This window comes from Balearica regulorum, chromosome 1, assembly GCF_011004875.1.
Source record: "Balearica regulorum gibbericeps isolate bBalReg1 chromosome 1, bBalReg1.pri, whole genome shotgun sequence".
Taxonomy (NCBI): Eukaryota; Metazoa; Chordata; class Aves; order Gruiformes; family Gruidae; genus Balearica; species Balearica regulorum.
The window spans coordinates 128685517-128709021 of record NC_046184.1 but is presented as its reverse complement, the minus strand read 5'-3'; the positions used below and the strand labels follow the sequence as shown (position 1 = coordinate 128709021).

At 37.7% G+C, this 23505-nt stretch overlaps 1 protein-coding gene across 1 annotated transcript in view; it reads left to right on the top strand.

Annotated features, from left to right (window-relative positions):
- Positions 1–23505, top strand: part of IL1RAPL1 (interleukin 1 receptor accessory protein like 1) — a 772877-nt gene that overhangs the window by 74748 nt on the left and 674624 nt on the right. The window contains exon 2 of the mRNA XM_075774760.1: positions 17970–18075. Coding sequence (XP_075630875.1) covers positions 17994–18075 — 82 coding nt within the window. The 5' untranslated portion in view covers positions 17970–17993. The remainder of the gene's footprint in view (positions 1–17969; positions 18076–23505) is intronic.

Here is a 23505-nt window from a genome sequence, read left to right as displayed (position 1 = left end):
GCTGACCTTTGGAGCGTACTTGCAGACATAGGCTGCAGAAAATATGTTTCTTCTGGAATGTTACTGCTTTTATTCTCCTAGCTCCTGAGTAGTGCTTACACTCTTCAGTATAAATGAATATACTTATGCTGCTGTCAGGCTAGTCCTTGACAAGACCATTGGTACAACTCCTGTCTCATCTTATGGAGCATGATGGAGGACAGAGTAAAAACAGACTTAGAAATAAGGACCCTATCAATTAATTGAATCAACCCAAAAATTGGAAATAGATTTTCCTCAGTGCATATACCCATCTACCTTGTACACTGGGTTTTTATTCAGAGTTATCCATAAACTAACGTTTTCATGTTGTTTGAAAATATTAACTCTTATAGAATAGTGTTGGGAATTGTAAACATCTATAACATTATGGTGTTGTTCTAAAAATTCTTAAATAAGAATTTGACTTGGATGCAGGTACCCTATATGCAGGCCTGGACAGTGACATGTCCAGATTTATGGAGGAATCAGGCAATGGACTTGGGCTCCTATTCCCAGGCACCGGCCCTGAGAGTGGCCCTGCTTATCAGCAACCTTTTTCTTAGTTGCCTAAACTGCAATTAGTAAACAGTCGAGAACCCTTGATAATTCATAGCTAATTAAATTACTGTCATGCATCTGTGTGAGCATCAGAGTCAGTGCTGTGCCCAGCATAAGCTCTCTCGGTAAGTAGGAGGCATACACTCCTCCTTTGTCCTGCACTCTCAGGACAAAGTAATTAGTATTGATAAGCCCTAAAATCAATAGCATTGAAAGGGGCATATTCTGCCTAGGTAACATTGAACATGCTTAGAACTAATACTTGCTTAAAAATAACCTTATAACAAGATTTTGTTGTCAGGGTAGGCAGTTCCTCCATTACTTTAGGAGGCATCTTCTGCCAATATGTGTTTCAGCAAAGTTTTTTGACATTCCGTTCATTGAACAAGTTTGCAAGAAAGCCTAAAGCTTGTACACAGTATAAAATTAAGAAAATTACCCTGCCTGTCCAAATATATATATACTTCAAAGAAAAAAAATATCCTTATGGTAGATTAATGTCTTTTAAATAGTGTAGACTGTATGAAATACCTTGAAATACTGCATGTGCTAAGAAATTCCATATAAAATATAAAGTTTCAGTGACTATCTGACAGCAGATACAGAAAACAGAGTACAGCAGAGAATGCTAAACCCTTATCATGTCCCCTACTTTGAAAGCAGGAGATGAATTGATTTGCGTAGGACCGAAACATGTTTTATTAAATATTTGTATTAAAAATTGAAGTTCAAGTTAGTTGAATGATACAAGATGATAGCCAAAACTTTGACAGTATCTAATGGCTTATATATAATAGAGCTAAAAGCTTCTTAGTGAGTATCTAATATTTGTTCCATTAGAGCTGTGGTAATATTCTGCGCTTGCTAAAACCTCTGCTTACTTCAGGCTTTTTGTATTACACTTATCTCCATTGACAGTTCATTTGCACATAATTACTAAAAATGCATGCACATGTAACAGAAAATAGGTTTCTGTCCTGAATGGGTGAAAATTGGTAGGAATGTACTACCTGACTTCTTTAGCTCAGCCACATTGTATGTAATGATTGCAGCTATTAGGCATTACACAGTAAAGTATGTACAACTTATGAGCAGGTCATATAAGGTAATGAACAATAGGCAATGTCTAGATGTAAATATCAAGCTACAACATGTAATTTAACAAGGAGCAAGGATGTTATACTTACATCTTTTGTTTAAAGTGGATCTAATGCAGATCTGCAAGGCACTTCACCCTGAATTCTTACATTCTCCCTATATTCTCTCCAGCATGGCTAAAGATGGAAGTTACTGTGGGGGCATTTCAAGCATGATGGTCTCTTCTGGACACAATACCAAAAGTAAAAACCTCATGGTTTGCATATCTGTAATTTAACGGATCTTTTCCTTTTGATTTTTTCACTCTCCCAGTTCACATTTCCTCCTTACTACTGTTTGTCTGATTCACAGTTCCAGAGCTAATCCTTACCAGGATTCCACACCCCCCCACCCTTTTTTTTTCTCTTAGTCTTGACACTGTCATGACTCACAATGCCATAATCAATGAAATATACATGTAGCTTTTAGATCCACCTCAGAATTTCTCTCAAAACTGTGGGCAAACATCAGCAATACCAATATCATAGAATCATAGAATCACAGGATGGTTTGGGTTGGAAGGGACCTCAAAGATCATCTAGTTCCAACCCCCCTGCCATGGGCAGGGACACCTTCCACTAGACCATGTTGCTCAAAGCCTCATCCAACCTGGCTTTGAACACTTCCAGGGATGGGGCATCCACAGCTTCTCTGGGCAACCTGTTCCAGTGCCTCACCATCTTCATAGTGAAGAATTTCTTCCTTATATTTAATCTATTTCCACCCTCTTTCAGTTTAAAGCCATTGTCCCTTTCCTATCACTACATGCCCTTGTAAACAGCCCCTGTCCAGCTTTCTTGTAGGCCCCCCTTAGGTACTGGAATGGAAGGCTGCTATAAGGTCTCCTTGGAGCCTTCTCTTCTCCAGGCTGAACTGGCTCCAACAGGTCGATGTATTTCTTGTACTGGCAACCCCAGAGCTAGATGCAGTACTCCAGATGAGGTGTCATGAGAGCAGAGTAAAGGGGGAGAATCACCTCCCTGGACCTGCTGGTCATGCTTCTTTGGATGCAGCCCAGGACACGGTTGGCTTTCTGGGCTGCAAGTGCACATTGCCAGCTCATGTTGAGCTTCTTGTCCACCAGCACATCCAAGTCCTTCTCCTCAGGGCTGCTTTCAATCCATTCTCTACCTAGCCTGTATTTGTGCTTGAATTGCCCCAACCCACGTGCAGGACCTTGCACTTGGCCTTGTTTCATGAGGTTCACATGGGCCCACCTCTCCAGCCTGTCAAGGTCCCTCTGGATGGCATCCCTTCCCTCCAGCATGTTGACTGGAACACACAGCTTGATGTTGTTGGCAAACTTGCTGAGGGTGCACTCAATCCCACTGTCCATATCACTGACAAAGATGTTAAACAGCACTGGTCCCAATACCAACCTGTGAGGAACACCACTGATCTCCACTTGGACATTAAGCCATTGACTGCAACTCTTGGAGTGCAAGCATCCAGTAAATTCCTTATCCACCGAGTGGTCTAGCCGTCAAATCCATGTCTCTCCAGTTTAGACACAAGATTTTTGTGTGGGACCATGTCGAATGCTTTGCACAAGCCCAGGGAGATGACATCAGTTGCACTTCACTTATCCACCAACACTATAACCCCGATGTAGTAGGCCACCAAATTTGTCAGGCACAATTTGCCCTTAGTGAAGCCATGTTGGCTATCACCAATCACCTCCTTATTTTCCATGTGCATGAGCAAAGTTTCCAGGAGCATCTGCTCCATGATCTTGCTGGGCATAGAAGCAAGACTGACTGGCATGTAGTTGCCCAGGTCCTCCTTTTTTCCCTTTTTAAAATTGTGGGTTATGTTTCAGTCAGTGGAAACTTCACTGGACTGCCACTTCCTATTCTAGGAATGCTTATTGTCTTAGAACAACGTAGAATAGGTCAGACAAAACCAGTATTTCAACCCATGTTGGCTGCACTAGCTGTTGACCGAGTCCTTATAGGAACATCATTTATTTCTGAACAATACATTCTGAGCAGTGGCTACTGCCAGTACTGGTGAACTGATGGTTATCTATGCTCTACACTCTTGCGCTCTCTCTTAACAACTCTTTTATTCCCTGGGGTTTTTTTGTTTTGAAGAAGTATGTTCCAGAGCATGTTCACTTCATACCACATATTTTCAGAGGAAGTTTCATAGAATCAAAAGCATGGAATAAAACTATTCCACTGCCCAATATGAAGGTCAGCTGTACTGATGCAATGTCTGTAAACATTAAACATACATTTTTAAAAGATCCTTAGATCTTTAAAAGTAAAGAATCTACAATTACCCTGCTTTGTGCATTGTCCCAGCATGGCAATTAACTTTTTTAGGAAATTGTAGTGTGACTGGTATTCGGTTTATAATCTACTATAATTGCATATTGGGTTTGCGTGGCAAGGTTTTGGTAGCGGGGGGGCTACAGGGTGACTTCTGTGAGAAGCTGCTAGAAGCTTCCCCTAGATCCGACAGAGCCAATGCCAGCTGGCTCCAAGACAGACCCACCGCTGCCCAAGCCCATCAGTGACGGTGGTAGCACCTATGGGGTAAACAAATTTAAGAAGGGCAAAAAAACCCTACACAACACCAAGAGCAACTGGAGAGAGGAGTGAGAATATGTGAGAGGAACAACTCTGCAGACACCAAGGTCAGTGCAGAAGGAGGGGGAGGAGGTACTCCAGGCACCAGAGCAGAGATTCCCCTGCATCCCATGCAGGTTGATGGTGAAGTGGATATCCACCTGCAGCCCGTGGAGGACCCCACGCCGGAGCAGGTGGAGGCACCTGAAGGAGGCTGTGACCCCATGGGAAGCCCACGCTGGAGCAAGCTCCTGGCAGGACCTGTGGCCCTGTGGAGAGAGGAGCCCACGCCAGAGCAGGTTTGCTGACAGGACTTGTGACCCCGTGGGGGACCCATGCTGGAGCAGTTTGCTCCTGAAGGTCTTGCACCCCGTGGAAGGAACCCACGCTGTAGCAGTTCATGAAGAGCTTCAGCCCATGGGAACGACTCCCATTGGAGAAGTTGGTGGAGGACTGTCTCCCGTGAGAGGGACTCCATGCTGGAGCAGGGGAAGAGTGTGAGGAGTCCTCCCCCTGAGGATGAAAGAGCGGCAGAGGCAACGTGTGATCAGCTGACCACAACCCCCATTCCCCGTCCCACTGTGCCACTGGGGGGAAACGTGTAGAGAAAACTGGGAGTGCAGTTAAGCCGGGAAAGAAGGGAGATGTAGGGAGAAGATGTTTTTAAGGTTTGGTTTTATTTCTCATTATCCTGCTCTGATTTCATTGGTAATAAATTGAATGAATTTTTTCCCAGGTTGAATCTCTTTTGCCTGGGATGGTAGTTGGTGAGTGATCGCTCCCTGTCTTTATCTCGACCCATGAGCCTTTTGTCACATTTTCTCTCCCCTGTCCGGCTGAGGAGGGCAGTGACAGAGCGACTTTGGTGGGCACCTGGCCTCCAGCCAAGGTCAACCCACCACAAACTGATATATCCTTTTCTACAGAACCAATGTCTAGCCAGCTGTTCTTCATCTTTTCTGTATTTGGTTGATTACATCTGCTTAATTTGATAATTTACCCTTGTTTCTCTGGAGTTTTATCTATATTTTCATATTATTTCTGTGGTCTGTCAAGATAATTTTCAACACTGTCCCTGACCTCAAACAGTTATGCAATTCATCCCACCTTGTTTAATCTGGAAATGCAATGAACAAAATATTTTTCCCATCATGAAAACGATTAATGAATAATACTGAGCTAACAACAGGCTATGTAGAAGTCCTCTTGGTATCTGGCCTTCCAAGCTATTGTCCTGTGGTTATCCTGATGAAACAATGGGAGACTCTCACACCAGAATTGTTTTTCGGAAACCTAGGTCAAACTCCTTCCTCAGAATAACTTCCTTTAAATGAATGTAAAAATAAAATAAAGAAAAAAAGAAAAAGAAAGGACTGGAACCCAATAAACTGTTCTACTGGTAGCTTACTTAATACCTGTAATAGCTCTTATTAATATCCTGGTGTTATAACTAATGAACAGTTAATAAGATTTGTATGTATGGTATCGAATTCACTGTCTGTGAAATAAACTTACCTTGTATAGCATCCACTTCTAGTCCCCCAATTAATTTGTGAGCACAACAGCCTCGAATAATCGAGAGATAGGAACGGACAGATGACTGTTACTTCTGGGTCTTCTGCTACTTCTGAAGCAACCCAAAAAATACTGCCTTCCTAGTTCATTGTCTGAGGCTGGGCTGGCTGCTATTAGAGAGTGAAAGATCATCTTCTTCCTTAGTTTTCAGGGGGGAAATACGTGCTTGAATTCAAAATCCTGTGGAAACAATACAAGCATCAGCTGTTGATGCATATATTTTGAGAATGTACATTTTAGGCATCCATTTTTCAAAGAGGTAAAATCTCAGCAGTGTTATCCTGAATATAGATTGTGTATATGCAATTTATTGGTATAATAGTAGTCCATCAATAGCATGGATTCATGGACAAATACATTTATGCTCAGTTTTGAATTCTGTGGAAACTAAATGCATTTCTAGTGAGCTTTTAAAACTTCCTGGGGGCTTTCACAATAGGAGCTGATAAAGTTTTATGGAATGCTCTACTTTTATGTTTCGTGAATATGATGAGAATGATTCAACCCTGTACAACAGGGTAGAAATTAACTGAATAGTTTTGAATGAGCTACCCATAAACATTTGCTGCATTTATTTTACACAATAACATTTTACTCGGCGCAAACTACTCCTTTGAAAGCGCACAATGTGTATATGTGTTAGGGAGTTACAGCACATGCTCAGGAAATGGGAGCATTATTTTGTAAATCTTCCTGATTTGAAGGATTTGAACCCACATTTCCCAAACGCCTCATCCAATTATTTTGAAGACAGCAATCTCTATAATTTCTGGGGAAAACAAGGCGCTGTGCAGCTGTGCATACTAAATTCAGGGGCCTGGAAAAAGAAGCAAAAGAAGACAAATTCTGGCTTAATATTTATAACAGTTCTGTAGGAAAGGAAAAGTCGCAGGATTCTAGTCTCTTCTTCAGTTACTTCTGTGATGCATTTCATTCGTTTTAAGACAAAAAGCTTTGAATTAGGAGCTTGGAGTCCCAAGTCTGATCTACTACAGCTGAGACCAGAGTGGTTCTCAGTCTCCTCTTGATCCATGAATATATGACATCCCAGTTTTGAAGGGGTAGATGAGTACCTGTCATGGTGGAAGGCAATGTTCCTAATTTCCAGAGGAAAGTTATTTTTAAGAGGCTTTTTTTATTTTTGATCATTTTTCTCAAATCAAGATTTTGAAGAATGTCATTATAATAGCTCCCAGCTATGAAAATTGCCAGAAACATACTGAATGTACTGCAATTAGAGTGTAATACTCAGCTTGTGACCTGGATATATGTAACTCTTTGTTTGATTTATATTTTCCATTGTTATAATCTCAAATTAATTTTTGAAAGCTTTGGAACAGCCAGCCATTGTTATCCATCAGGCTGTTGCAGCTTTAAATTTGGATATCATATACTTCATGGCTACACATTGGTAATACATCAGAAGGTAAGCAGGAAGCTCTGCCTCTTCTGAAAATGTCCTCTTCCTCTTAGTGTCAAGTCATAAATTGCAGCTATTAATAAACAGTACTATTCAGCAGCACTTAAAAGTTGCAGTTGGTTAGGCCAGCGACAGCCCTTTCTGACCTTGGATCTCAGAACAGTTTTAGATCACAGCTGAAATAGAGTTACAGGTCTGCTATTTTCTACTCAAGCAGTGAAAGTTTCTTTAGCATTGGGATTATTAGGTAGCTAGTTGGTGCTAGGGCAGTGAAGTAGCAAGCAGAGTTTGGCTAAGAAATTAAAGGCATCAAGACATGCTTTTCAAAATCTAGCCAAACAAAGCAACAACATCAACACTAAAAATGAGGTAGGATTAAGGAATGTCATTCCAAACTGAATGATGGGCCTGGGCAGTTTCAGAGTTATCTCGTTCAATGCAGCTAAACGCTTTCCAGTTTTAATGGGAGAAGCTTTAGCACCATTTACAATCCTTTCTTCCTTTTACCCTTCTGCTCTTTTTTGTAATAAAAGATCAGGACTTATGAAATTATGATGTGATTGTCAGCATTGTATGCAAGCCGGCACACAGTGATGGGGTACAGAACAGAGCTGAAAGAGCTGCTGTGATGATGGCTATACCCACCATTGTTGTAGGAAAATAAAACAAAATTGAGGACTCCTTCTCCTTTGAAATAATTACTATCTTCCAGCCACTGCGTTGGGTAGTCCTACGTGGCATAACAAGTTGTCATGTAGACATAATAAATTTTAGTCGTATCCAGTCTTGAAGTTTACTCCCTACAGCTTTAATAAACTGCAAAGATATAATTATATATCATCAATGCTTGAATCCTTTACCAACCATTTTAATGATGATAATACTTGTAGAAATTGTTCTGCTTTTAATTATTATACACAAAATGCTGTATCTGAATGGTAAAGCTGACTTAGCCTTTGTACTCGTATTTCTCTTCAGGTCCTTGTTGTTCTTGTACAAGCAGTAAATTCATCATATGGATTCATTTGTCTTTACCAGGCAGTAGTTTGCCTGTGAAATCCCATACACATGCTGAAGTGTTGCTACCTAAATGCTTTTATATGTGATCTTCTTTCTTATAGTGGGCCGACATCTTAAAATAATTTTATCATAGATTTGGTACAATTGTGAACTTCTAAGGCTTTTTATTGTTTTTTTTTCTGTAAACACAAAACTATTTACAATCCCTGCATTTTCAAGGGGAAATGGTGACTCTTCCTAGGTTATTTATAGCATTAAAATGTCAGAAATGTTCTCCCATCGGAAAGAAATGGGTTTGAGACAGACATTGGTGAATAGTTATTCTGGCTTTCAGACCCTGTTGAGGAGCAAGGTGTCAGGGTGCAGTGAGGGCTGACTGCTGGGCCCCAAGGGTGACGCGGGCATAGCCGTGCCCTTGCCCAGGGGGTGCAGCTCCATGGGGTCCGAGCATGGGGGCTGGTTACGGGGTCTGTTGACTGTCCCTGGCATGGCAAGCGCTGAGCCAGGCTCCACCCCGGGGCTCTAGCCAGGGGCACAAGGAGGTGATGCCAGAGGCAGGGCTGGAAAGAGCATACGTACGAGGGGTCCGTGCCGAGACGGGCTGCCTCCAGTGTTGAAACCCTCCAGGAGGAAAGGCCAGAGATGGAGCTGGAGACCAGCACTCCTACAGCTTCACTGGGGCAGGGACTGACGGCCCTGGGCCGAGCTGAAATGGGGTCCTGGGCCCATGGGGGAGTCCCCAGGGGAGGCTGGGCAGAGGCAGTCAGGCCCAGTATTGCTGTCACTGTCTGACAGCAGGGTGTCAAAATCTGTTTTGGACAAGTGTAAAGGGCTTGTCAGTTAGACTGTGAAAGGGAAGGGATAAACAAAACACTTATTTCTCCCTTTTCACAACTCTAAAAGTACAAAGTGAGCTCATGTCGTATGAAGTGTAATGTAAATTACAGACAACTTTCCTAACATCCAATATGGCAGGACAGAGTAAGCATTAAATTAGAAACAGGTCATGCTCTAAGGGTCTAAGATTACATTACATTAGTAAGATTGCATTACAAGTATCAACTGTGGAAAAAGGAAAATGTATAGCCTCCTGCATATACAGAAACTCATTCATGTTAGTGTTATGTAAACCGATAATCTTTGTGGTGGTGGTGGGGTTTATTATCCTGCATGAAAACATTCTGTCAGAATATCCACAGTGGAGCTTCATCCTCCACATCCTTCTGTCCTTTGTCATTTCAAGGGAAAATATCTCTCTCATTAGTGATTCAGATGTGAGATATCATTTAGAGAATTTTTGGAATTAAATCATTCTTGTAATGCTTGTTGCTAGTCAAAGTATCTAGAATCTTCTGTCAATGTCTGAGGAACATCACACTTATTTTATCAAGTATCTATTCAGAAAATTTCAGGAAGGCTGAACTTTTAAAAAAGTGCTATTATCCTAACTTGAGCTCAAAATTAGAGTTTTTCACTTACTTTAAGTTACATCTTGCAAATTTATTTTTCAAATGTGGTGTTACATAATCACTACTCTTTGCTCTCTAGAAAATGGGAGAAAACTACTCATATAGGAAACTACAGTATTCCAGCTTTTCTGGTGTTGGTTTTGCTGCACATAGCTAGTCTTTAAAAATTTGCCATATGTAGAAAAGGAGTTTGAAATCTACAAACACATATAGTTAATATACTTAGTAGAGCAAGGTGATTGTTCTATGGCTGTTGTAAATATTTCAGGAGCTCATTTAGTTGCCTGAAAACACAGTCAGTTACAATTATCCAATAAAATGATATTTGCAGCATCAAAACTTTGTTTTTTTCAGTTTTGGTAAAGATGGAATTTCAGCTCAATACAAGAACAAGGCTACCCATCCCCAAAAAGCAAACATACAGAGTGGTCAAGGAACCAATGGAAGAGCAAATGGTTAAGGTTAGATATCTCACATGCAAAACCATGCCATAATAAGTTGAGTACTGGTTACCCATGCACACAGATTAGGAAGAAAGATTTTTTTCCTTTTGGAAAGACAGCATTTCAAAGCCACACTGAAGATCACCTTTGAATTTTTCCTCCTCATCTAACTTTACATACTTAAGACTATGAAAAGGGAGAAGTGTTTTTTTTAATTCTCCTTTGTACTGCTAGTCTATCTCCCTTTAGAAACTAAATAACAGAACAACCATTTTCCAACTAGCTTTCTTTAAACATCGCTGTTGAGCTAACTTTTTGAGTATTGTCTGTAACTTTGCTGCCATGTTGCTATCATTTTTTTCTTTTTTTTCCATAAAAAAGAAGTTATGGTTTCAAATTTACCATTAACATATCGGCCTAATTAGCATCATGAGCACACTTTTTTTAATGTATTCTACTAGATACGTTGTTTCCATCAAATATTTCAGTCCAATTTGGTTCCACACATTTTGTTGCAAAAACTTTTCCTCATTTTTAAATTCTTATTTCTTTGTGATTATGACTTGTGAACTATTAAGACGGAGGTATCTACTTGTACTATCAATACTAGATTGTTTTGAAGGTAGGCTGATGTGTTTCTTTATCTCATGTAAAGGCATCTAGGAATGAACAGGAACTCCTGTCCACCCATTGTTCCCTTACCCTGAGAGTAAATAACTCACTGGCATTCTGTCCAAGGCTTTCCTTTCCTGCCCTTTTTGCACCGGCACCTCTGACTGATTGAGCCAACCCTGGTGAATTATCTGGAATTGAGAAGGATTCCCTGCTGACCTGGATCCCACAAGGTGCTATGAGACCATTGGAAAGCCACTGTCATCTCCCTTTTATATATCTCTCCTGTACTTTCTCTTCCTAGCCACAGCTGTTTCCCAAAGTATGTGTCAGATAGTTTTCAGCTAAGTAACTATTTTAATCTGTGGTTCAGAGGGACAAGATGTTCAACTATTTCTTCAATAGAGTTTTGTCAAGCGTATGTGTTACATTTCAGGTATCTGCAATCTGCTGCAATTTATTTGTCTCTTAATAGAAAAAGCACTATCCAGAAATCTTATCCATTACCTACCACATAAAAAAGTCACTTGATAAAATAATTAGGAACACATTAAGCAGTGTGAACAGTGTGCAAAATACGAATGTTTGCTAGTCCATCGCATTAAGTGCAAATGCTTTTGTTGACATTACTATTTTACACAAGAATGGGAAAATAAATATTGAGCCAGACATCAGGATTCTTCTAGTTGTAACAGAAGGTTTCTTACTTGTAGAATCATTTTTAACTACTTTATATGTTTAAGTGATGCATGTTTCTTAATGGAAACTTTTGGGAATGACAGATTATATTTTTATACAGAGATACATAGAATGATCTTAAATTTCTCCAGCCAAATTGCCATGGGTACTGTACCTTGCATGATGGATGGAGTCTTAAGGAGATGAAAATCTTAGCAATAAAAAGTATCTTTAAAAGAAGAAGGCAGTAATGAGTGCCAGGTTTAATGGGAAATGTGATGATGCATTTGGTTGGAAACCTCTCCAAAGGACTCTGCTGAGTTCCTATTCACAGCCTGCTCTGCTGGACAGGTGGCATATTGGCTTTTGGTTATCGTTGCTTAAAACACTGTCACCATTCCTTCAATCCTTACTGCTTTTTTACTCATTTCCTTTTTTTTTTTTTTTTTGTCATGACAGTCACAACTTTCTTGAACTTAGGAATGCTGCTTAGCATGGAGGAACAGGAGTGAGTTGCAGAGGCCTTCCTGGTGCTTGTGGCTGGTTTCTCATGAGTTCTTCAAGATTTTATTGCTGAATCTTTTAGTTTTCTGGGATTCTGAAAAGGAGTATTTTTATGGACTCTTGTCTTTGAAACAGATGTATTTTCTTCTAGCTAACATTTTTAAGTACTGTTAGGGCTCTCTTTTTGTTCTAAGACAGTAACATAGCAGAACATGACAATGAATTGACACTTGCTTATGAAATCACATTGATTCTAATATTACTTTTTGCTTGCAATTAAGAATTTACAGGAAATTGCATTCAAACTGTTTGAGTTGTGTTCTGGATATATCAAAGATAGTTACTAATACTATACTTGCAATCCCAAGCACAACTACAGGCTGGGTGGGGAATGGATTGAAAGCAGCCCTGAGGAGAAGGACTTGGGGGTATCAATTGATAAGAAGCTCAACATGAGCCGGCAGTGTGTGCTTGCAGCCCAGAAAGCCAACCGTGTCCTGGGCTGCATCAAAAGAGGCGTGACCAGCAGGTCAAGGGAGGTGATCCTGTCCCTCTACTCTGCTCTTGTGAGACCCCACCTGGAGTTCTGCGTCCAGCTCTGGGGGCCCCAGTACATGATGGACATGGAGCTGTTAGAGCGAGTCCAGAGGAAGACCATAAAAAAAATCAGAGGGCTAGAGCAGCTCTCCTGTGAGGACAGGCTGAGAGAGTTGGGGTTGTTCAGCCTGGAGAAGAGAAGGCTCCGGGGACACCTTATAGCAGCCTTCCAGTACCTGAAGGGGGCCTACAGGAAAGCTGGAGAGGGACTGTTGATCAGGGAGTGTAGTGACAGGACAAGGGGTAGTGGGTTCAAGCTGAAGGAGGGTCGATTTAGATTAGATGTTAGAAAGAAATTCTTTACTGTGAGAGTGGTGAGGCACTGGAACAGGTTGCCCAGAGAGGCTGTGGATGCCCCCTCCCTGGAAGTGTTCAAGGCCAGGTTGGATGAGGCTTTGGGCAGCCTGGTCTAGTGGAGGGTGTCCCTGCCCATGGCAGGGGGGTTGGAACTAGATGATCTTTGAGGTCCCTTCCAACCCAAACCATTCTATGATTCTATACTAAAATTCTGTAATCTCCTTTATACTTTGTGAAATCTAATGACATGCTGTCCAGGGATTTGTAAAGAACTGCCACATAAAAAGAGACTGTTACTGAGCAGACATTTTTTTCTTTGTTTGTTTCTTATGTATTCAGGTGATGTTTCTTTGTAATATTGTTACTCATTCATAATTTTCCAGGGACAGTTTTGTGCCTTATTCCACAATACCAACACCAAGAAAGGACCTTTCAGTTCATACCTCAGTTATCACTTTTCAAGAACGGAAATTGAAAACTGTGAGATTTTTACTACTATTCAAAGGCTTTTCTGCCACATGAAAATAGACAGGCTTAAGTGAAGAGTTAGTTTTGCTTTCTTTTCTTTCTTTTTTTTTTGTTTTGTTTTGTTTTGTGTTGTTTTGTTTTGTTTTTAAAGCAGACTAATCTTGCTAGTTAACACAGAACTTTCTGACATCACCACAGAACAGTCATGAATTATTTTGCAGCGTTCACAGGATCCTGCAATTTTTTTAATTTTTTTTTTTTCTTTGAAGAGAATGTGATGGAGGAAGATAACGAAGTAGTTTTGAATGTGCGTAAAAGAATATTCTTCACAGTTAGAAAGGCAGCATGGGAAGAAAAATGATTTTCAGATAATTAGATAATGGAAGCTAGCTAGCATTTATAGGCTGACTGAGAATCAACCCCTTAAAGTTATTGTAAGGGACTGAGCCAATGGAAAATTTCTTACTTCAATTAAGTTTAATATAAGTTTTGGGAAAGGCCCAAAATGAACATAAGTAAAATTAGGAAATGAGAATTTTCTTCTCCATTTTCCTGTCTTATCAGGAATTGCCTTACTATTGTTAATTTAATCTCTGCTGAGCTGTTTTGGGAAGCATGTGTGCATGTGTATGCGTTTTCCTCACAGTGAGTATTTATAACAATTTAAGAAAAAAAGCATTCTTGGCATTTCCCCAAAGAATGTTAGTGTTGAGATACAGCTGTATTTCTATTTCTGTCTCAACTGGAAAATGAGATACTTGGTGATACATATGCTAGAGGCTTTCTATGTCATTTTTGTGTCAAGCAATGACACCTTCTACAGAAAAGACATTTTTAAAAATTAATAATATGCCCAATTAAAATTTGTGTGGAATATCTTTAGCTAGGAATATTCCACATGTTTTCAAATGAACAACCCACTACTGAAAATCTTAAGTTGTGAATACTGCTTAAAGATGAAAAATATTTCATTTTCATTTGCTATCTTATAAAGAAAAAAGCAACCAAAATCCCTGGTTCTAAAAGATTTTGTTAGTCTACTATTCACCCACGGAGTCTAGCAGTCTTATAGCCAAAGAGTATGTAAAACATGCTAACACTGATGCAACTTAAAAAGCAACAATTAAGTTAAAAAAAAAAAAAACAAACAAACTACCATGCATTGTCTTAGCTTTTTGGTAGAGGTAACTAAAAATCAGAAAAAAAAAAAAGTAAAAAGGACTTTTGTGTATGCAGGCTGTTTATCTGCTTATTGCTTAAAGAATCAGCAGAGTTGTTCTACTTGTTAAAATCAGAATTACTTAATGTTATTTAAAAAAAGTTAAATTACAGCTAGGTGACTTAGTAAAATAGTCTCTTCCTTAAAAAAAATTATTGCTGAAAGAAGGCTGTTTCTGATTCATGACATATCGCACTCCAGATAGTGTGACTTCTCAGAATTATGCCTTTTATTTTATTTTTCAGTTTAAAACATAACTGAATATGATACAACAACATCTAGGCCTCAGGCATACCCATTGCAGCAGTGAAGGCATTTGCTATGGACTTGTGGGATCCCTTGGGATATTCCTTTTTTATTTTCTTCTGACTTGCTTATTTTGTTTTTACAACCAATTTCACTAGGGTGACATTTTCTAGAATAGTCAATTGCTGAAGCATTCACCTGGAACAGGGAACATGAGATGTTAAGTATCTTTTTTGAATCAGTCATATGACTAACGTGAGGCAAATTTTCCAACCTCCTAGACAACTTCTAAAGCCATAAGGCACCAGCTCCACTATACCAACCTTTAACTCAATTTTAGTTGTTTGAGCTTTTGGGTTTTAAAATAAAGACCAGAAAAACTTCTCCTCCTGCAGAAAAGGGAGTGGAAGCAGAAGAGAAGTGTTGGAAAACTCTGGGGAGAGCCCACGTAAGATACGAGTTGTTGCTTATATTGCTGCAAAGGGGCAATGGCTGCTGCTGGGAGCCACCCTTCCTTTTTTTCCTCCTCTAGCAGTAAGTGCTTTCTGCTATCTCAAAGGCAGTAGCAGACTTTACTTTCTAGGGATTTACCACAAGCAACGTAGTCAACAGCCAATTTTGCTTATGCCTTTAAGCTAGACCTGAATCTCTGAGAATACATGTAGATGAGAATGGCTTCCACAGTGGCATCACATAGTTAACATGCAATCCTTGCTATGCCATTGTAATGTCGTTCTCCTTTTTGACTTGGCAACTTAAATGAGTGATATGTGCATGGACCAAAAGAAGGATTTAGTAGACTGAACAATTTCTTATTGACATTCTTGTATTTACTGAGGCTTTCTTTGATAACTTCAAGCTTTATAGCTACTGTATAGTTTACTTAAAAAATATGTATAAATACATATGAATACATACATATATATACGTACATATATGCAAATATATGTATGTATATATTTCCATTTCTTTCACAGTAATCAACAACATCACTTTTTGATGTGTGATCAAAAAAGATGTATTTGGATCTGCTTTCACAGTCAGAACCTATTTAGTGAATTTGTAATTGCTTAGTAAGATCCTGTGGTTCTTTGGACAGTATTTATTAGGCTCACACAGAGCAGAGAGCTGACTCTCACTAGTACCCTGGAGGCTGAAGGTATCAGCTTCAGGATTTCCTGCGGCATCAGTTAGTGCAGTGACTAAGAAATGAAATTTTGATTTCAGAAAGCTTGACTCAGGTCTGCAATACAGTGTGGCATAATACTTTCTGATATCTGCTGACTGTGCCCCTGGAAAATTAACCTTCATTTCTAGCTTCTAAAATTCTAAGGATTTATATTATTTGTAACTGCCAGTGGTCATGGTACTTAGTTCAAATTTAAATTTAACTAAAAATGTTAGTATTGCACATAATTTAACTCACAGAAATGCCATATTTTACATTTTAATTTCCATGTTGATAAGCAATTTATTTCCTAACATTTCTGAAGTTGCACGTGAATGTAGGTAAGTGATAGTCCTTCACCTGTGATGCTAAAATGCTAAAATCTGTTCACAGCCAATGAATGAGCAAACATATTAATGCTTGTGCGTTTCTCTGTGAGTATAAATATTGTTATAAAAAAATAAGAAATCACAAACTGTTGTCAAACTGTATTCTCTCACTCCCTCATCTTTAATAAAGTCATAATCATGAATGCAGTAGGTTTGCCCTTAGCTCTCAAATGTCTTGAAACGTAAAGCTATAAGATGGATTCTATATGAAGTCATTGTTTAAGCAATTCTTCCCATAATGTGCTCTTTTACAACCCCATTATTTCTTATTTCTAACCTGTTCTCTTCTAAGATGAAGATATCTTAAGATACTGCTTTCAGAAAAATGTCTTGGGCACTCAGTAACCTGAGTGTCAATGAAAGTGCAAAAGATTCATGGTCTCTTTTGAATTCAAAGCTTGTACTATGTAGATCCTTTTGAGAATTTTTCAGTTGCTGTACAATGTTGTGATTACCAGAGGTCAATATCAAAACCACATTGGTTTCATCTGGGTCTTTATTTATAATATTAAAGAACCATTGATCACAGCCCTTTTTTTCCTCCCATTAGGTAAGAATATTTTTGCATAAAATACTATAATGAATATAGATAGCATAGATAGACTCTACTGTCTAGCTTGACTGGGCAGAAGATTTGGCCTCCCTTTCCCCTTTTAACACATTAAAATGTGAGATGTTAGTCCGATCAACCATTCCAGAACAAAGCTGATAATCATCATGACTAGATGACATGCTCTTAGTTATATGTGGAATTAACAGAATGTTTAGTCCCTGCTTTCACCAGCTGCTCATACCAATTGATCCCCAGAGGACACAAGTAACAGAAATGCAAAACTTTTATTCACATCTTAGATGTGAAGGATGAGCCACAGCCTGTGATCCACCTCTCTCCCATCCTAATAACATTCACTTCTGATTTAGTGCCGTGAATATGTTGGTTTGAACTGGCTCGTGGGATTTCAGCTCATATAAAAGAAAGTTACAGGAGTCTCTGCTGGTTCCTCTGGTGCACTCTTATGTTTCCCCTTTTGCTGTTCCTAAGAAGATGACCAGATCTGGTTTTAATTAATTGTTCATTGCATTGTGAATCAGATGCTCAATCTGTGGAATTCATAAATGGAAGCAAAACTAATGAAGATCATTTCTTTCTTTTTCCTGTGTGTATGTGGGGATAGATTATATGATAAAAAGGAAGAACTAGATGTTATTTTGCAGGTTTAGTGAAAAGATCACACTTTTTTCATAGAATAAATTGATCAAAGTTGTATCATTCAGGAGATCTGTTAGAAAGTTTAAACAGGGACTCAATGAATTTTCAACGTTTAGACAAAATTGGAACTTAAGCTCCAGGGTTAAATGTAGTGTGCGTGTGTTTGTTTATGGTGATTTTAGGGTTGGGAGTTGATTTTGTTTACCTTTTTTTTCAGGAATAATAGATAATTTTTTTGGTGTATTAAATTGCTCTCAAACACTGTATTCAGCTTTTCCACAATGTCAGTATTACAATTAGTTACTTCAAGGTTGTTTCAGCACCAATATAAAATCAGTGTTTCTTTCTTCTTTTTGGTGCTCTAGGAAGCAGCCACGGAAAGACAGAAGATGAAAGCTCCTATTCCCAACTTGATTCTCTTGTATGCTACTCTAACACAGAGCTTGAAGGTTGTCACCAAAAGGGGATCAGGTAAGTAAATCTTTATCTCTGTGGTTATGATGTGGTTTGGAAAGAAGTGCTTAGAATTTGCAAATACATACTAAGATGTTGATAGATGGTTTGGAACATAGTTAAGAGGATTTCAAATTCTGCAGCAAAAAAAGTTAGTAGCTTCTATGTATTTTTAGACTATATTGTGTCATGTGAACTTGATGAAAAAAACCCAAAATGTTAAAATCAGATATGTAATGTGAAATCAATGTAACAATTCATCTACTGACAGAAAGTTATTCCCAGAACTGTTTAACTTACTTAAAAGACTTTATTGCAGTCAGTGTTGTTAATGTGAGTTACTAGATTTATCTGTTTGACTATATACTTTATGGTGAAGAATTTCTTGGAAATGAAGATTATGCAATTTTGGTTTAGGCTACTAGTTTTTGTAATACAACAAATAGATCAAGCGCATTAAATTTAATAACCATGAAAAGTGAACAGCAAAATGTATTTTTGAAAGGGCTACCTGATACATGGTTGAAGAGTTTAATTCAGCAAAGAAAATACAGGCAGTTTTTCAGAAACGAAGCAGAGGGTGGCATGTTTACTAAACATCTTTCATACTGTTACTATAGATGAATTATCTTCATATGTAAATAAAGGAAACACCAATACTGAGACAGCTGGGTGGTTTGGGGTTTCATTTTTTGCCTGTCACCCTGAAATTGTAATTTTTTCTTCTTTCACTTTTCATTGGATAATGAAAAAAAATATAGGATACTACTTCTGCAAACTATCTTCCTCTATGCTCAGGAATAATAAAGTAAAGGATACTAAATCCTTAATGGAAGTCTTAATCCCATGTTGATGGAATTAGTTAATTAGGTTTGTTGTTACTAGTCATTTTCCTTTTAGCATTGGAGTGTTTTAGTTAGCTTTTGTTGTACTGTTCCAGAAATCTGTCTCTGATTTCTTTTTGTATATTTGTAAATCTGTTTCCAACTGGAGTTGGCTGGTAGTTGTTGTGAACTGGTGCTTAGGGAGCACACAGGTCTTTATATGTTTTGTGCAACAGCTTAAATCATATTTTATATTTTCAGTGGATTATATTCGTAACAACATTATGAAACTGATTATGTCTCAAATGTTTTAGTGACTGGAAATGTAGATGGAGGGAAGGCAAATTAGAAGTACTTACTATAAAGTAAGCAATTCCTCAACTAATACTTGAGATTAAAATATATTTGGGGTTATTTACATTCAAGAAAACTGTGTGCAGAGCAAAGGAGTTGGTGGTGGGTTGGTGTTTGTAATATGATATCAAAGCCTAGATAGATATCATAGATATCTTTTGAATGTGTCTGAGTGAGGTTGTTCTGTTTAAGATTTAACACGTGTAAGTTTTATGTCGAGACCCCTTAATCCAAATTTATTATAAACTATTGATCATCTTAAAGTAATTTTTACAATGATATCCATTTTTAAAGAACTAAAAAAATAGCCAGTCATCAGATACCTGTTACTTGAATGTGACAATACTAAGAACTTGGATTGTCTTTGCATTTTATTTCATCATTTTTGCCTGTATCCTCTTCCTCTGATTAACCAAGACAAGGAAAAGTGGTAAATATACATCTTAATTTCTGTTTGGGAAAGTAATATAATTGCTGTCCAGCAAAGGAAAGAGTATACAATACCTTTTAAGATGTACAGAATATGTTCTCATCCTGATGCTGTAGTAAAAAGAAAAAACTGTAATGGAAATCTTTGGATCATACCTCACTGTAGCATGGGGTTCTTGGTGTTTTTACGTGAGATCTGCTTATCCTGTATATAGTTTCAATTAGCTGTATCACCAAGAGGTCTGTTTGCCACACTGTATGTGCAAAGGAAAAATCTGATTTACTGAAATCTCAGATCCTCCTGCCTTTGGTCATGTTGTTTAGTGACTTTAGACTTGAAGAACTTCCACAGAAGTAGGTGAGATATAATAACATGTGTGATGCTGCTTGGTTTGGTTTTTTTTTTTGTTGTTGTTCTTTGGTTTGGTTTGGTTTGGTTTGGTGTTTTCTTCCCTTGGGTGCTCGGGAGGCCTGTTTTGAAATCCTGAAGTGTTTCTACAAAGACGACCTTATTTATTTTAACAGGAGTTTTAGCAAAATAAGATTCACCTTTTTGTACTGTGAAAATAGAAATGGTTTCCTAAAATTAATGCAACTTATAATTGGAAGTAGGAAAAAAAAATCAACGTGGAAAACAGAATTGTAGTTTTATGTGAACATGTTAACAAGAGGCAGAGAATGGTTAGGACATGGTTTACATCTCTTTCGTCAGTTCTGCCCGTGAGTTTCACTTTGTCCTTGAAATATCAGCATTAAAGTAGAATGAATAGCAAATTAAAGATGTTGGCATGTTTTTATACTTATAAGATGTTATAATTATAAATACAGAGTAGTAGTATCCACCTTTTAGACATGTGTTGCTTTTATGTACTTCCTTTCTCTTATGAATTAAAGGAATGAATAAAAAATAAAGAAGTTGTTCATTAATATGCAAAGTAGTTGTCCCAATTGTGACTTATTCCTTCTAGCTCACTTTTGTTGAGCTTGTTTCTAAGTACCAAACCTGAAAAGACAAATCTGGTGTTCTTTATATATTTATCTTTAGTATTTTATTTTAAAAAGATTTCTATCCTTGGAAACATGTCTTTTCTATACTGTCAGTTGGATTTTTCTTGCTAGAGTAATTCAGCTCTCTTCTTTTATAAGTTTTTTATCAGCTGTGCTAAAAAGATAGTGATTAATACAAGTATGAGTTTCTCCATCTGGTAGAAATACTTTTCCAACCACTTCTCTGATCTGTCAATAACATGAAAACCTACCTTCAGAAAGTCAGTAAGGATTCACAGCATGCCAAAAATGTGGAGTAATTTGTAGGCTCAAATTCTGGGTTTGTTTCTAAAAATGGATAACAATTCTGACCGTTTATTGGCTTTCAGGACTGAAATTATATATAATTAGCTATATGTGTAAACAATTAGGATCAATGTAGTATACTTGCTTTTGTTTGTGTTGATTGAAAAGCAGATTAAAAAACATTGCAAGAGAAAGCTTAGAGTATGCTGCGTTGGATTAAATCTCTGATCATGAGAGCTGTCATTATGCAAAGCACCTAAATGACATTACTTAGTGGCACTCTTTGAATCTTTCTACCACTGTGTGCTGTTCATCAGTTAAATATAATAGTATGGGGTATAAATGGAGGTGTATTAATCAAATATTTATTATAATAACAGGAAAACATGCTTTAAATTAGCTTGTTCACAGATGTGTGACATACCTGTTTAACACTACCTTGTACGTATGATTCTGTTTCTATCTGACAGAAGATACATCTTTTTTTTTTTTTCCAGTTAATATTTTAAATAATTTCTGTAATACAATGAACAGTTTCAAATTACTCTTTAATATAGAATGGATTTATTTTACATTTAGAACATGTAATAACTGTGTCATATAAGAATGGCTGGATGAGCAGTTCCAGTAACAATACCATTAATAAATACAAATGGTGCAAGAAACTTCTTCCTATATCCACATATGCAAAATCTAAATTAGACTTAAGCACACCTAAACTTTTCCTCTCAATTGCAGTTGAATGCACAACGCCTACAAGTTGTAATGCCTTCTCAAGCAAGAAAGAAAAGATCCTTTGCCTTAAGGTTTGCTGTTCCAACTGACTTCAGAGTAGATACAATGGTTGTTAACTGGGTGTTTTAGGTATTTAGTGAAGTCCCTATGAACTTCTGGAGAGGCTTCAGAGCCTACAACAGTAACTGCAAAGATGAACTTTCATTTGGCATATAATGGATATCAGATGTGATCTGCTAAATTAGAAGCTGACTCTTGCACTACTTCCTGGCTTTTTGAAATATCTCAAAGCATTTCGCTTCATGAAGCAATTCCTCTGCTTGATCACCATGTCCTGCTTGATGCAAAGGAAGGATAAATACTTAAAGCCTACGTATTTTGATTCATTCAGCACATGGTTTTACTGGAATTGGCTTAAACCTCAAAAGCATAGGAAAGAATGCCTGCGTTTTAGCATGATCCTGAACTTCATATAAATTTACAATATGCCTAAAAAGTGCATAGATTTACTTTTTGTGCAGTCCACTGAGTGTCTGTTGCTCAATGCAGTCCTTGATAGTATTTTGAGAACTTTATGGTAATGCATTTCTAAATGTTTTCCTTTCCGTGATTTTTTCCTGAAATTATCCTTTTTCATAGTTTGAACTAAATTGTAGATATTTTTTTAGCCATGTGGTTTTACATCCTTAGAAACTTAGGTTTCTTAAAGCCTGTTCTTTTCAGGTTGAGTGGTATTTGATCACTTACTTGTGGTAAATAGAGTTTTTGCTTATGAATTATTTAATATTCATCAAAGAGGAAGTATGTTAGGAAAGAGAGCCTCATACTGATCCATAGAGACTTTTTTCCCTATAACATGTATGTTAAATAAAATACTGGAACGCTGCATTGCCATCTGGTGGTTTTTTCCAAGGATGCTGAATAGGCAAAGGAAAAAAAGGGGTTTTGTCTTTTTAAAAAAAAAAATAAAAATCTGTTGAAGGGAGAATGGGGGGAAAAGTATGTAAAAAGATTTTATTACATGAAGAATTATGATTTGATCAGTGTAATTAGACAGTATTAGCATAGTGGCATTTTATACACTTACATTGCCTAATAGCAATCTGGTGTTGCCTTGTATCAAAAAAGGTGAGAGTTGTTATTACTGTCTGTAGTTCTCTGGTTTTCTACAGATTATTGTGCATTATGAGTTAATTAATTAATATTCTGTGTTCAGTTCTGCTACTGTCAATGGAAATTTTCTTTTCTAGGTCAAATTTATTCTATGATGGGATAATTTGACTGGAAGGACAATCTTTCCAAGGATGGTTTATTAGGATATGTATGAGATCCTTCACATCATTATGATAAAATCAAAGCCAGTAGATGTATTTTGTCATGTAGCAGAAGAATACTTCTTTTTTTAATGTCTAGTATTTCTGTGCCTTAGCTGTTATGAAGGAATATGAGTGGTTCTAGTTGTTGCACTTGTGTGGAAGACCAGCATTATGAAAAATGGAAGTAAAGGGCTTTGACATTGCAACATTGGTATTTCTCAATTTCAGTTTATTTTGTAGGAGCAGAATATGAATTTTAACTAGGCAAAAATAATTCAAAAATTTTTTTTGTTCTAAACCTAGTGGAAGTCTCACAAACAAACTGGAAATATATACTAAAAATCTCAAGCAGTTACTCTGTTTGACAAATTCCATACTCTTTAAGAACTATAAACAGACATTTTTCTAAATTATGACCCTCTATGAATTTTTATGGATTTTTATGAATTAATTCTCATGTAAGAGTAAGTATATTTTAAAGAATAATATCAGCTGTT